This window comes from Lepidochelys kempii, chromosome 1 (genome assembly GCF_965140265.1).
Source record: "Lepidochelys kempii isolate rLepKem1 chromosome 1, rLepKem1.hap2, whole genome shotgun sequence".
Classification (NCBI taxonomy): Eukaryota; Metazoa; Chordata; order Testudines; family Cheloniidae; genus Lepidochelys; species Lepidochelys kempii.
In genome coordinates, this window is record NC_133256.1 from 248,651,979 (window position 1) to 248,665,367 (window position 13,389).

Below are 13,389 nucleotides of genomic sequence, written 5' to 3' on the forward strand. Positions count from 1 at the left end.
GTAATACTGTACTAATGTCCCTGGCAAGAGAAAGCAGGAGTTTAGCCCGAACAAGTATTTCAGACACACTGCCATGTCCTCCTCAGTTTTGTTCAGTAAGTACAAAGAAAAAGGAGGATGCCATACTAGTTTTGTCTTTGTACTAATGTGTTTTTTATGAAAATACAGCTTTAGGCAGTTTAGCATAAAAAATACACTATCAAATTCCTCACCATAAGAACGGCCATACTGGGTCAGACCAAAGGTCCATCCAGCCCAGTATTCTGTCTACCGACAGTGGCCAATGCCAGGTGCCCCAGAGGGAGTGAACCTAACAGGTAATGATCTAGTGATCTCTCTCCTGCCATCCATCTCCACTCTCTGACGAACAGAGGCTAGGGACACCATTCCTTACCCATCCTGGCTAATAGCCATTAATGGACTTAACCTCCATGAATTTATCCAGTTCTCTTTTAAACCCTGTTATAGTCCTAGCCTTCAAAACCTCCTCAGGTAAGGAGTTCCACAGGTTGACTGTGCGCTGAGTGAAGAAGAACTTCCTTTTATTTGTTTTAAACCTGCTACCCATTAATTTCATTTGGTGGCCCCTAGTTCTTATATTATGAGAACATAACTTTTCCTTATTCACTTTCTCCACACCACTCATGATTTTATGTACCTCTATCATATCCCCTCTTAGTCTCCTCTTTTCCATGCTGAAAAGTCCTAGCCTCTTTAATCTCTCCCCATATGGGACCCGTTCCAAACCCCGAATCATTTTAGTTGCCCTTTTCTGAACCTTTTCTAATACCATATATATCTTTTCTGAGATGAGGGGACCACATCTGTACACAGGATTCAAGATGTGGGCGTACCATGGCTTTATAAAAGGGCAATAAGATATTCTCCATCTTATTCTCTATCCCTTTTTTAATGATTCCGAACATCCCATTTCCTTTTTTGACCGCCACCGCACAGTATGTGGACGTCTTCAGAGAACTATCCACAATGACTCCAAGATCTTTCTCCTGATTAGTTGTAGTTAAATTAACCCACATCATAATATATGTATAGTTGGGGTTATTTTTTTCCAATGTGCATTGCTTTACATTTATGCACGTGAAATTTCATTTGCCATTTTGTTGCCCAATCACTTAGTTTTGTGAGATCTTTCTGAAGTTCTTCACAGTCTGCTTTGCTCTTAACTATCTTGAGCAGTTTAGTACCATCTGCAAACTTTGCCACCTTGCTGTTTATCCCTTTCTCCAGATCATTTATGGATAAGTTGAATAGGATTGGTCCTAGGACTGACCCTTGGGGAACACCACTAGTTACCGCCTCCATTCTGAAAATTTACCATTTATTCCTACCCTTTGTTTCCTGTCTTTTAACCAGTTCTCAATCCATGAAAGGATCTTCCCTCTTACCCATGACAACTTAATTTACGTAAGAGCCTTTGGTGAGCCATCCATGGCCTAGCCCTCCATGACTTTAGCTATAATACCCGAAGCTCTGATCTTGTTCAATCTCAAGCCCCAGGCCTGCATCAGGACCTACTAAGCAGGGACCCCAGAGCCCATGTTGAGACCTGCTCACTTGCAGGGGGCAGCACACAGATGCAAGGGTTTGCTCTAGAAGATCCCAGTGCAGGACTGGGGTTGACATATGGTTTGCTTTGCTTAATGCTTGGGTGGAATACCTCCAAAAACCACTTTGGGCTTCCAGAGAAAGTGAGGTTTGCGATTCACCAGGCAGCATGCTTCCCTGTGAATCAGTACTGAGTCAAAGCAAAGTGGTTGTTTTGGGTGGGGGTTTTTGCTTTTTTGTTTTTTTTACATTTCCAAACCTTTCCCCACTTCTGGGAAACACAGCAAGGCCAGACAATGCCTTGCCCCACATAAACTTGTGGAGGGAAATGTTGCACATACCACATAAAAATTTGTGGCTGAATACTCAGGCTACATCTATGCTGCAAGTAGGGGTGTAATCTTCAGCTCATGTAGACACACCCATGCTATCTTTAATTTAGGTAGTTCACTAAAAATAGCGATGAGAACACTGCAGCACAGGCTACCTCATGCCTACCAATGCCTGTATCTACCCGGGGGACCAGGTGGGATTATACAACCTGCACTGAAGCTTGTGGCACCAGGGCATCACTGTTATTTGTAGTTAACTAGCTAGATTAAAGATAGTGCAGGTACATCTACAAAAGCTACACATTAAACCTCTGGTTGCAATGTAGACAGAGCTTTAAGTTGTTAACCAACTGCATATTTCTATCAATATTGAGTGAGCTCAGTATATCAGCTCCAAAAAACAAAAGATTCTCTCTCCAGGAAGTTAAAGGAAGAGTTCTGTCAGCACAGAGAACTGAAATGACCAAAGTCTGATATATTCCACTCAGTAGAGCACACACACATCTCTGTATACATACACACACACAGCCATACAGAACTGCACAGCAACGAAAATGTCCAAGAACAGACCCATTACACAGCCCAGGTTATAAGATTTCATTATATGCATGTACTATGTTATTTGTGATAAGACAAATTGTACACGATTGGTGGGAGGGATAAAAGGTTTTAGCTGCCATTTCCGGAAGCTAAATCTACTTGTAAAGGCAAGTTAGAAAGTTAAGAGGACAAAATACATGCTTTTTGCAATATACTTGCAAAACACTTAGTAAATTTGTAATAGCCTATGTCGAAGGAGCCTTAAGATAAGTCTTGACTTCCAGGAATTAATGGGACAATTGGGCAGTGGAACAGTTTGGCTTATGAGGTATTCAAAAGACACAGAGACGATCCAGACAAAGTTAGAGAATTTCTTGCATCTAGAAGGAATAATACAGCATCTTTCTCACAAGGAATAAAGGTAAGAAGATGGATTAAAATGATGCAGGCAAGTTTCTTTCAACCTCGTCACCTAGGTTTCCCCAACGGGAAGACAGATCCTAGGGGTGTGACACAGCATTAGATAATACAACAAGCAAAGGAAAAGCAATGGGAACCACTGAGTTTTTGGGATTTATATTATTGTGTAATTCATAGCAGTTCCACTTTTTTTTTTCCAGATTGCAGGAAGCCTCTGCCATGGTGCGTCTCACCTTCTCCTCTAACGACACCATATATTTCCTAGACTGTTGCATTCACAAGTGCTCAGGTTACCTTAACTACTCCCAACACATCTTCCCATCCCCTTTTACCTTCTGTCGCTGCTGGATATTGCTCACGGTGTCTGGCTGAAACTCCAACTTGTCTGTTCGGCAGAGCTTCCAGTATAAAATAATAATGATAAGCAGCACCACAGCCACTGGGACTGCCACACCAACAATAATCCACAGATTGTTATTCTGAGACTCGGACGATGACTCTTTCACTTTATCCACAGCTGCGGAGTTAGAAGGGGGTAGTGGGGAGACAAGAATTTTATACAGTTATATTTTTTTTTTTATCTGTTGACACTTTAGGGGATATTCATTTCTATACTCTCATAATTGTTAGCAAAGAGCTACATTTATAGGAAACAGACTGCCGTATAGGCAAGGTGATAAACGTATTACTTAATGTACATCTTGGCCAGGAAACACAAGTGTGGAGCAAATGATCAATTGTCTTAAAGCCTACTTTCAATTCTGGAGACCTGTGCTTAAGTTGCAAGTGAAAATGGGTTTCCATCACAGCCTTTGACATGATTAGTCCTCTCTGTTCAGGAGGAGCCATAAATTGAGTTGACATGGAACAGTGTGGGAGAACTTTTAGCATTCTTGCTTGTACACTGACTTTGTAAAAGGGACACAGTCAATTTGAAATCCAGTCACCTACAAAAAACAGGTTAAACAGTATTTTCACATACAGTATTACACCTAGCCCTGAGTTCTGCAATCATATTTTCCCAGTTTATTTACTAAATGTTTTTCTTTCCCGTTATTATGTGCAAATCCCTACTAACAAAGGAGGAAACTAATTATACAAGGGGACACAAGGAAACTGACTATGCACAAAGTAAACAAACTGGAAATAGAGAAAATTAATTCTAGTCAATTTCATTTACAGTAATTATAGATACTACTTGAAACAATAGCAGGTAAAATATTTTCAGTCAGAACTGTAATTTTTAAAGGGGCACTTTCAAACTAAAATTAATATTTCTGTGTGAATTTATTTTTGTGTATTATTCTTACAAGTAACTCTAGTTGGTACAACTGGACGAGATTAGAGGAAAATAATTATCAGATTTTTTCCCTTTTGTTTACTTTGCACATTTGATACCACTTGGAGTATAGTCGGTTTCACTGTTTTTATCAGTTTATTAAGTTTTCCTTTGGTTTCTGTGGGCTTTTGACAGCAACAGGAGAGACAAAAACATAAAAATAACATATATGCTTTTTATTTGTGATTTATGATCTTCAAACTTTTTAAAATTAATTATTTGGAAATGAAATTTCATTTAAAATGATAAAAGAGAACACACTTAAAAACACACTTGGATGTACACAGCCATTAGCATCTTCCCTGTAGCGGGAAAACACCATAGCAGCCCAACACCATCGCATTTTACTTCAGAAATGGGGACTACACAAAAATGAGGAAGATAGTGAAGCATAAATTAAAAGGTACAGTGTCAAAAGTGAAATCCCTGCAAGCTGCATAGAAACTTTTTAAAGACACCATAATAGAGGCTCAACTTAAATGTATACCCCAAATTAGAAAACATAGTAAGAAAATCAAAAAAATGCCCCCATGGCTAAAAAACAAAGTAAAAGAAGCAGTGAGAGACAAAAAGGCATGCTTTAAAAAGTGGAAGTTAAATGCTAGTGAGGAAAATAGGAAGGAGCATAAAAGCCAAAAAAGAATTTGAAGAACAGCCTAGCCAAAGAATCAAAAAGTAATAGCAATTTTTTTTTAAGTACATCAGAAGCAGGAAGCCTGCTAAACAACCAGTGGGGCCACTGGATGACTGAGATGCTAAAGGACTCACTCAGGACGATAAGGCCATTGCAGAGGAACTACATTAATTAATTCTTTGCATCGGTCTTCACTGTTGAGGATGTGAGGGAGTTTCCCAAACCTGAGCCATTCTTTTTTAGGTGACAAATCTGAGGAACTGTCCCAGATTGAGGTGACATTAGAGCAAGTTTTGGAACAAACTGATAAACAGTAATAAGTCACCAGGACCAGATGGTATTCATCCAAGAGTTCTGAAGGAACTCATATGTGAAATTCCAGAACTACTAACTGTAGTTTGTAACCGATTGTTTAAAACTGCTTCTGTACCAAATGACTGGACGATAGCTAATGTGACACCAATTTTTAAAAAGGGCTCCAGAATCCTGGCAATTACAGGCCAGTAAACCTGACTTCAGTACTGGGCAAACTGGTTGGAACTATAGTAAAGAACAAATTTATTGGGGAAGAGTCAACATGTTTTTTGTAAACGAAAATCGTGGTTCGCCAATCTACTAGAATTCTTCGAGGGGGGCAACAAGCATGCAGACAAGGGGGATCCAGTAGATATAGTGTACTCAGACTTTCAGAAAGCCTTTGACAAGGTCCCTCACCAAAGGCTCTTAAGCAAAGTAAGCTGCCATGGGATAAGAGGAAAGATCCTCTCATGGATCGGTAACTGGTTAAAAGATAGGAAACAAAGGGTAGGAATAAATGGTCAGTTTTCAGACTGGAGAGGGTAAGTAATGGTGTTCCCCAGTGGTCTGTACAGGGCCCAGTCCTATTCAACATATTCATAAATGATCTGGAAAAAAAGGTAAACAGAGAGGTGGGCAAATTTGCAGATGATACAAAACTACTCAAGATAGTTAAATCCCAAGCAGACAGAGAAGAGCTACAAAAGGATCTCACAAAAACTGGCTGACTGGGCAAGAAAATGGCAGATTAAATACAATGTTGATAAATGCAAAGTAATGCACATTGGAAAACATAATCCCAACTATACATATAAAACGATGGGGTCTAAATTAGCAGTTACCACTCAAGGAAGAGATCTTGGAGTCCTTGTGGATAGTTCTTTAAAAACATCCACTCAATGTACAGCAGCAGTCAAAAAAGTGAACCAAATGTTGAGAATAATTAAGAAAGGAATAGATAATAGGATAGAACATATCATATTGCCTCTATATAAATCCATGGTACCCCCACATCTTGAATACTGCGTGCAGATGTGGTTGCCTCATCTCAAAAAACATATATTAGAATTGGAAAAGGTTCAGAAAATGGCAACAAAAATGATGAGGGCTGTGGAACGGCTTCCATATGAGGAGAGATTAATAAAACTGGGACTTTTCAGCTTGTAAGAGAGACTACTAAGGGGGGGATATGATAGAGGTCTATAAAATCATGACCGATGTGGAGAAAGTAAATAAGGAAGTGTTATTTACTCCGTCTCATAACACAAGAGCTTGGGGTCATCAAATGAAATGAATAGGCAGCAGGTTTAAAAGAAACAAAAGAAAGTATTTTTTCACATAACACACAGTCAATCTGTAGAACTCCTTGCCAGAAGATGTTGTGAAGGCCAAGACTATAACAGGGTTAAAAAAAGAACTAGATAAGTTCACAGAGGATAGGTCCATCAATGGTTATTAGCCAGGATGGACAGGGATGATATCCCTAGTCTCTTTGCCAGAAACTGGGAATGGGTGACAGGGAATGGATCACTTGATGATTACCTGTTCTCTTCATTCCCTCTGGGGCACCTGGCATTGGCCACTGTCAGAAGACAGCATACGGGGCTAGACGGACCTTTGGTTTGACCCCGTATGGCCGTTCTTATGTTCTTAAATAACATCCCAAAACTGGTTTATCCTTACAACTTCGTGAATATTTCCCAAACAAATATTACACTACATTAGTAAATATAGAGCATAAGCTTAAAAGGTAACTGAGCTACCTAAACTACTAAACTAGAGGGAAAATAATATTTTAAAATCATGCGTGAACCAATCATTAATATTTTCATAATAACTACCTCACTGGGCATATACATTTTTTCCATAAAAATCTTTCTGCAAGTGACTTTGTAGATCAGACATATGCTGTATTATATCTGACTATTCTAGCTATTGCTACCAAAGCAAAAAGACTTTGTGCTTTCGTGTCACTCACTTCTCATCTACATACAGCAAAGTCTTGTGTACCAGTAGGAGTACTCAGGGCAAACAACCTAACTAGTTTTAAATGGAGTTTGCTAAATTTATGAACTGGATTATGAGACGTGGTTGCTTGAGATAGGAGGTGACTGGACTGCATGATCCAGGAGACCTCTTCCAGTCCTGTGTCCTATGTTTCTATGTGTTGCCTACACTGAAAAAAAAATGAAGTTAATTATGGATTTAAATCTAGTCAGAGATATTATATTGTTTATATTACAAATGTTATAGATTTTAAACCTTCCCCCCACACCAGGGTGCACAGTTTAGAGTAATTCTTATATGGCACCTTAGCTTCACTTGGCTGTAAATATTTTCCATTTCACATTCCCGCCTCACAACTCTCATTGAGTTGGCATGCTAGGGATCTCCTATACTAATGTTCATGCACATCTAGTTAATGAAATCTTATTAACAGGTAATGACAAGATCAAACTACAGACACATCACTAATAGATCAGTAAATAAAGATGAGATCTATGACATTCAATCAAGGAAAAGAAGCCACAAGTTATGCCTCCCAGCTGTTATGATCCAAACAACCCCTTCCCCACAGTAACTGCATCTTTCACTCACAAGGAAAAAGTGGCTTTCTTTTTTTGCTTTTTTGGGGGGTAGGGAGTTGTAAAAAGAGTAATATTTAAATTGTGTAGACTTGCATATTTCACATAGATGGAATATTCCATCCCACAAGTATACTTTTTCCCCATTACCCTCCATTTTTTGTAAATTCACGGGTGAGAGCCTCACCCCTGCTCCAGCTCCTTCACGGTGCTTAAAGGGGCTGGAGCAGCACAAAGGGCCTCAAAAGTCCCGTTTCTGGCTGGTGGACACAGAACAGGCATCGCACAGACAGTTCTAATGCATTACAGACATGATATAATACGTATTACAGTTTGCTTTGGGCAAGTCTCCAGATTTCCATAACTAGGGTCATGTTTCTCCTTTCTTTTCAGTGGTACAGTGATGCAGAGTTGGTGGGACTTACGTTGTGCAACTGCGCCTTGAATGCGGTATCCAAGAATGATAGCGGCTCTCTGGATGTCAACTCTGTTAATCAGATCTGAAGACTTTACAGCGCTGAGCCTCTCTCCAGTTTGATCTTCCACAAAATAGATCAGTTCTACAGGGTTATCAGCACCCACTAGCCGTGACACATTGACAATCTGAAGAGATACAGGAATGTTTTAAACTTCAAATAAAATTTTTTTTTCCTCCAAGGTTCTCCCATATTTCATCTTTTAACCCTTTCCTCACACACTTCTATGCTTATGGGTTTGCACTCAAAAAGAAAGGCAATGAGAACAGCTTTACCTAGGGAGAATCAGTGCTTCTCTTTGAATTGCCACTGTCACTAACCCCTGATGATGCAAGAGCAAAAGGCCCCAAATTAGATCACGGTGAGAAAACATGTTGCCGCTAAGGTGAAATCTTAATATCCATCAGACCAGGCACGCCAGAACACATGGTACCCCACTAAATGCTCACTGCGAAACCTGGAAATGGACAGTATACAGAGAAACCCAGCAGAAAGACATGTTGTGTAAACAACTCCAAGACTGTGAGAGTACTAAAGAGACAATATAAGACCTAATTCTACACTACTTCTAAGCATGCAAATATCCCTGATTTTAGCAGCACTCTAGTTAATACTGAGGAAGTGAGGACATCAAAAACTGACTGTTAGGTGTTTATCATTAATCCATAATAATTTGCTCCCAAAGTAAAACTCAAGACATCACCTCATAAGTAATAATAACGGAATAATAATCACAATTCATTATTAAGAGAAAACTCCATCTATTCCAGTGGATGATTACATCAATGCAGTGTTAAATCAGTGCCCTTAATTACACAGGCCAACATTCAAGTGCTGCAGGAAAGGGAAAAATCTATAGACATGACTGCCTGGTGGCTGAGGAGGCAATTATTTACGGTGAACTAACCCTTTGCAAAACACAACCGCTCAAGCACAAAGCTGAAGTTCTTGGCTTGAACAACTTTGGTATCGCTGTAACACAGATTTCTGGGTGTGGGATGGGAGTAGGAGTGACTTCTAGCGATTCAGATTTGTGCCAAATAAAGAAGTTAATTCCCAGCTAAATTTTACCATGCAGTTGGAAAGTGATGTCAGGAATTTGTAATACTTTATGAGTTCGTGGGTTTGATTTCCCTTATGGTTTGATTTCACTTGCCCTTCCCAAAGCACCTATTTTGGCTTCACTTTATTGTTTTTGACTTCATTTACTTGACTTAGACCCAAACTGTGTTGATGTTACCCATATGTATAGGAAGGCTTTCTATTTGCTCCAAATGAATCATTTTGCTTGTTCACAACTAGAGCACCGAACCTTCCTACAAGAAGCCAAGAATTTACAAGACACACTAAGAAGCCATTCCTTCAGTGCAACTTTAATGCCATTAATCAAAAATATGTGTTCTCTGAGGCAGCCCTGTAGACACCTTCTCATGAATGAACATTTAAATTGTAGATGAGAACCCTCAATACTCTGTTCTTGTAAAATTAAATCTAATACACTTTAACCGTTTTTAGATTAACCATTTATATGGTGCATTCAGTTTAAAAGTAGGTGAAATAAATGCTGGGAATGATTCTATGGAAGGCTGAACCAAGGTAATGCGATATGGAAAGAATCATAACAGTAGGGCAATGGTATTGTTCTCTCACAGAATTATCTTCTAATAAGGAATTCATTCAACTGATGATTTCGAGTCCCATTCCTCCAACCATTTGTGCACATGTTTAAAGTTAAGCACATGCATCAGTGTTTGCAGGATCAGGGCTTATGAAAGCAAAGCCAACTACTCTCCCCTCCCCAGTTTCCAACACTCAAATTGTTATTAGGGAGTGCAGTGCAATATTCCAGTTCACACCAGTTGTATTAGCTGTAACATTCCATCTCAGAACATCAAGTTTATGATGAAATAATTGACAGATCCTTTATCGTAACAGTGTTATTGGACTCTGATGCAATTATATCATGAATATACACTTTAGATTTCACACACTGACACACAAACAAGACAAATTTCTTTTCAGTACAAAGATTGGAAAAAGATGGGAGGATCTCACCCTCCCACTCTCCTTCAACCCTTCTGCCAGCTGAGGAGCTGTCTATAACTCAGTGGTTCTCAACCTATTTACCACTGTGAGCTGCATATGCAGTTCTCTATGTGTTACGTGGGCTGCAACCACACAATATAAAATGTCATTGCCCATGATATATAACACTGGAAGGGTGAGGGGGGGGGGATTAACCTGGAAAAAGAATGTATGGTGGGGGTGGCTCTTTGATAATTCCAGCTGAAATAAATGTTCATGCAGTTGGTAGGGCAGCACTTAAAAGTGCACCCCTTTGTGACCCGATTCCACTTTTAATTCTTTTTTGCCAGGACTGTGACCCCGTGCGACTCTGCCTACTTTAAGCCTTGCCTGAGCTGGGCCAACGAAACAGCTCATGGTCAGCAGTATATCCTCCTCCGGGCCACTGCGCTGCAGTCCAGGGGGCAGCGAGCCTGGCGTGTGGCACACAGCAGCTCTGTGCCCTGGGCGCCTCTCACCTGGAGCTCATCTGAGGTGGAAGCAGAGCAGGCTGCCCAGCTGCTGTCTCTGTGCATGGGTGAGCGGGCACTGACCTCCAGCTGGCGGTAGTGACTATGGCGGGTTGCTCCAAGCCCAGCTCAGTGCAGTAGGAGTCCCATGTGGGGCTCAACACCAGGATGCTGTCCAGGCCAGAGAGGATCACTGCTGTGGAAGGCACTAGAGCCCTGTAGCAGAGATTGCACAGGAGGGGGAGAGGGCTCCTCCCCACCTGGCCTGTTGCAGCTGCCCAGTCAGGAACATGTCCCTCCACGGCTGCTCCCAGACAGTCAGCGGCAGGGGTAATCCCATCCACTGAGCCAAGGGACACCCTAGCTGGGAAGTCACCCACAGGACAAATTTCCACCCTGCACCAGCTGTTGCTTGCAAATAATGGTGCAAAATTTTAATATAATGACTTACAGGGCTGTGTGCTAAAGGCCCCGGGCGCCGGGTTCCCCTGTGGGCTCTGGGCTGCCAGCGGCTGCAGGCTGCCACCGGGGTCTGGGCCGCCGCCTGATCCCACATGATGGGGTCCGGGCCGCCGCCTGATCCCACATGATGGGGTCCAGGGTCAGAGTCCCTGCCCAGCTCTCTGCTTCTGGCCCCACTCTGTGGAGGGGGCTCTGGGCAGAGGGCACTGGGTATAGGGGTTTGTGGGGGGAGGTGGCACTGTGGTTCTCAACCTGTGGCCCAGGTAACACTTTGTGGGCTGCATATGTGGCCCACAATGATAAATAGGTTGAGAACCACTGCACTAGGAGCTCATGTTCAGCTAGATTATCCACCATAACCCCAAATCTTCCCAGGATAGAGATGCCCATCCCTCAGTATGGCCTACATACTTTGTTTCCAGATGTATACACTTAAATTTAGCCATAAACACATATTGGTGCTTATGCCCAGTTTAGAAAGTAATCTAGTTTGCTCTGAATCAGTGACCCATCCTCTTCATTATATACCACACCCTCAATTTTTGGGTCATCCGCACACTTTATCAAGTCAACATCTGTAAAATGGGGTAATTAACACCCACTTTTGCAAAACTCTGGATTTCTCTACACTTACATAGCAGTTTACATCTAAAGTATTATTTTAGATATATTTCATAGTACAAGACATAGACCACAGTGTGTATTATATATATATAAAGTTTACGTGTAGTAGGTCTCATACTATTTTCCCAGTGAGGTCTTCTGTACAATTTCATATTATTTTTGTTTTATAATTTATAAAGTGCTTTAAGGTGCTAAAGACAGCACAAATGCACAGAAATCCAGTTTTCCCATCAAATGGAGATGCCTTCCATGTGTTAAGAAGCAAGAGCCAGTATTTTATATCTGTGCTTTGAGGGTGGAGGAGAAGGAAGAGGAAGCATATGAAAAAAGCAAGAATTTCAATCCTTAAAAAACAAAACCAAAAAAACCCCTCGTCAGTGCAATTCACTCCGTTTCTGCTTGCATAAATCACATCTTTTCTGTTAATATTAGACATGTGCTTTAACCTCTACAGACTAAAAGCTTAACTATGTTGCAGTGTCAGTAAAAATTAATTTAAAAAAATGTTTCCAAAGGAGTACCATAGGTCAGTGAATAGTGTTGCCTTGGTAACCAATTCCAGTCCATAAATTACAGTAGGAAAATCTACGTAGTGGAGCAACTCAGAAAGCATTTGCACTGTGTCAGTAAGCCAAAAGATCCTATAATCAGTTGCCAATTTATTAGTAAACAGCAGGATTACTTCTTTTTGAGAAATATGTACATCCCACAGGAAAAAAGAACAAAAAGAGATTCTGCTCTATCAAAAATAGGATTTAAACATTAATGCAATTAAGTCAAGCTATGCCAGGGTCTGGATTACTTAGCAGACATTACAGCATGAACCATATGTTCAATGAGCAACACACACACACACACACACAAAGTCTACCTTAGGTTTGAGTAAGATGTTGCATAAACCTGCAAAACCAGGAAATACACTGGTGCAGCTTTAATGATGGCAGCTGTGTCCTTAAGCAATCTTGCTGGGTCTACATGTCACAGTATTTGTGACTAATATCAAGGATTCATCCAATGTGGCATTTAGGCTCTGATTCTGCAATTGTCATGTTGGGAGGGACTAGTAACTAAATCTATATGAGGCGCCAGCTACAAGGTCTGTCCCTGTAGCAGCTATCCCAGCCAGCAAACCACCTCTATTTTGCTAGCTGGAAATCTGGTTTGCCACAACAAAACGGGTTTGTCCAACAGCCATAGGCAGAGGGGAGCCTGAGGACTTAATCTCTATCTGAGGACATTACTGGAAGCCTAAGGTACATGGAAACACTACAGTTCCCTTCAGAGATCCACCCCAAACACCACTGCCAGGAACACCCTCATGTGCTGGATGGGTCCCTCAAGCTCTCTGCTGCCAGTACAGGTCTGGTGAACTACCTCTGGTTCATCAAACCAGGCCTTGTCTACACTACGGGGGTAATTTGACAGAAGTTATGCAACTCCAGCTTTGTGAATAATGTAGCTGGAGACAAGGTAGCTTAGGTCGACTTACTGCGGGGTCTACACTGTGCTGCATCGACAGGAGATGCTCTCCCGTCGACTTACCTTACACTTCTCATTCTGGCGGAGTACCGGAGTCGATA

The 13,389-nt window shown here is 41.1% G+C and overlaps 1 protein-coding gene across 8 annotated transcripts in view; it reads right to left on the bottom strand.

Annotated features, from left to right (window-relative positions):
* The window catches only part of KIAA1549 (KIAA1549 ortholog), a 212,605-nt gene that overhangs the window by 56,901 nt on the left and 142,315 nt on the right, over window positions 1–13,389 (bottom strand). For all 8 annotated transcript variants that reach the window (XR_012156097.1, XM_073322875.1, XM_073322886.1 and 5 more), the window contains 2 exons: window positions 8,139–8,316; window positions 3,191–3,375 (listed from right to left, as the gene is read on the bottom strand). Coding sequence is in view for 7 of the 8 variants with exons in the window: in XM_073322875.1 (XP_073178976.1) it covers window positions 3,191–3,375; window positions 8,139–8,316 (363 nt within the window). In the remaining variant the exon portion in view is untranslated. The remainder of the gene's footprint in view (window positions 1–3,190; window positions 3,376–8,138; window positions 8,317–13,389) is intronic.